We start from the raw sequence: 1,407 nt of genomic DNA on the forward strand, positions 1-1,407 counted from the left end.
CTTCCTTAATCTACCCTCAAACACTCTGCATAGAACATTTACATATTAAAAACCTAAATTAAAAGTGCATCAAACAGATTTGTAAGGTCATGGGTCTTTTACCGTTAGACATTTGTTATTTGATTAAATAAGGAACATATCTAAAAGAAATGTGGTGTATGAGTGCAGTCGTTTAACCTGACAATACATCCCTGCTGTAAACCTGTGGTACAAATCAGACAAATACACCTTTCAGTTACAGCTTGATCTTTTATTTTCCATTTCGATTATGTAACAGCTGTGTGGGTCTGTCCGTGTGAGTGTGTTTATCCTTGGTTCATCAGAGTAGTATGTGAGCTCAGTCCAATTAAACCATCTCATGTGGAGAGAGACCAAACTAAAGACTCTGGCACAGCAATCTTTAAAATCAAATAAAAATGTCCTCTCTGGACTCTAAATCCTGCTCTTGAGATGGGAGAAGCACTTAGCAAATGATAATTATAGACTAACTCTGCTCTTTTTGCAGGATATGAAATCATTCTGGACTTTATTTGTTTTTGTTGTTTTTTTTCCTTCCCCAAACTCAACAACACTGCATCCATCTCCATTCAAAAAACAAATGGCGCGGCCAGCAGACCGTACGGTCAGGCCTGGGAGTACAGAAAGGGGCGGGGCATGTAGCTACATTAGTGGCATAGCTGAGCTCTCAATATGAGAAAGCTGACACACTGGACTTGGTCTCTCATTTCATATGGTTCATCATAAAAACTGATTCAGTCATGTTTTCTTCATTTGACATGATTTTATTCTTCCCTCCTTTTTTGTCGTTGTTCGTCTCTTCAGCATAGTTGTGTGTAAAGAGAGAGTAGCTGTTTGGGTCGGCTCTAGCAGCATTTCTCCTCTGGGAACGAGTGGAAGAACTCCATGCATGCTGCCATTGTTGCATTTAGTCCTTTTCTGGCACCAGCTTCAGCACTTTGCCAATGGCGATTGTTTTGCCTAATAGTATCAAGAGAATTGAGGGACAAAAGGGCGATTCAAAGATGCCTGAAAACAAATCCAGCTAACTTCAAGCCTGCACGGTGTCCTTACCTTCGTCTCTCAGTGTGAATCGCCCCATCTGAGGGAAGTCTTTGAAGGTCTCTAAGCAGATGACTCCTGCTGCCCGGAGCCTGGCGATACAAACCTGGTCCTGCTTCACAAAGCGTGGTCGTGTTTTGCTTTTCTCTCCCGTCTTCTTGTCCACCAGACAGATTAAGGCCTGTGGTGAGAATTGCACAAGTTTAGCACGAGTAATCAAATAATTAAAGAATGAAATAACCAAATAACTACCGTATTTTCACGACCATAAGGCGCACTGTGCTAAAAGGCGCAGTCTCAGTTATGTGTGCCCTTACTGTATTTAACACACACATAAGGCGCACTGGA

At 41.8% G+C, this 1,407-nt stretch overlaps 1 protein-coding gene across 2 annotated transcripts in view; it reads right to left on the reverse strand.

The window, feature by feature from the left end:
- Positions 1-229: 229 nt before the first annotated feature.
- gspt1 (G1 to S phase transition 1) overlaps positions 230-1,407 on the reverse strand; it is an 11,826-nt gene continuing 10,648 nt past the window's right edge. For both annotated transcript variants that reach the window (XM_005721764.2, XM_005721763.2), the window contains 2 exons: positions 1,072-1,240; positions 230-978 (listed from right to left, as the gene is read on the reverse strand). In XM_005721764.2, coding sequence (XP_005721821.1) covers positions 926-978; positions 1,072-1,240 — 222 coding nt within the window. In that variant the 3' untranslated portion in view covers positions 230-925. The remainder of the gene's footprint in view (positions 979-1,071; positions 1,241-1,407) is intronic.

This window comes from Pundamilia nyererei, unplaced genomic scaffold, assembly GCF_000239375.1.
Source record: "Pundamilia nyererei isolate P.nyererei 1_Seehausen unplaced genomic scaffold, PunNye1.0 scaffold00005, whole genome shotgun sequence".
NCBI classification, from domain to species: domain Eukaryota; kingdom Metazoa; phylum Chordata; class Actinopteri; order Cichliformes; family Cichlidae; genus Pundamilia; species Pundamilia nyererei.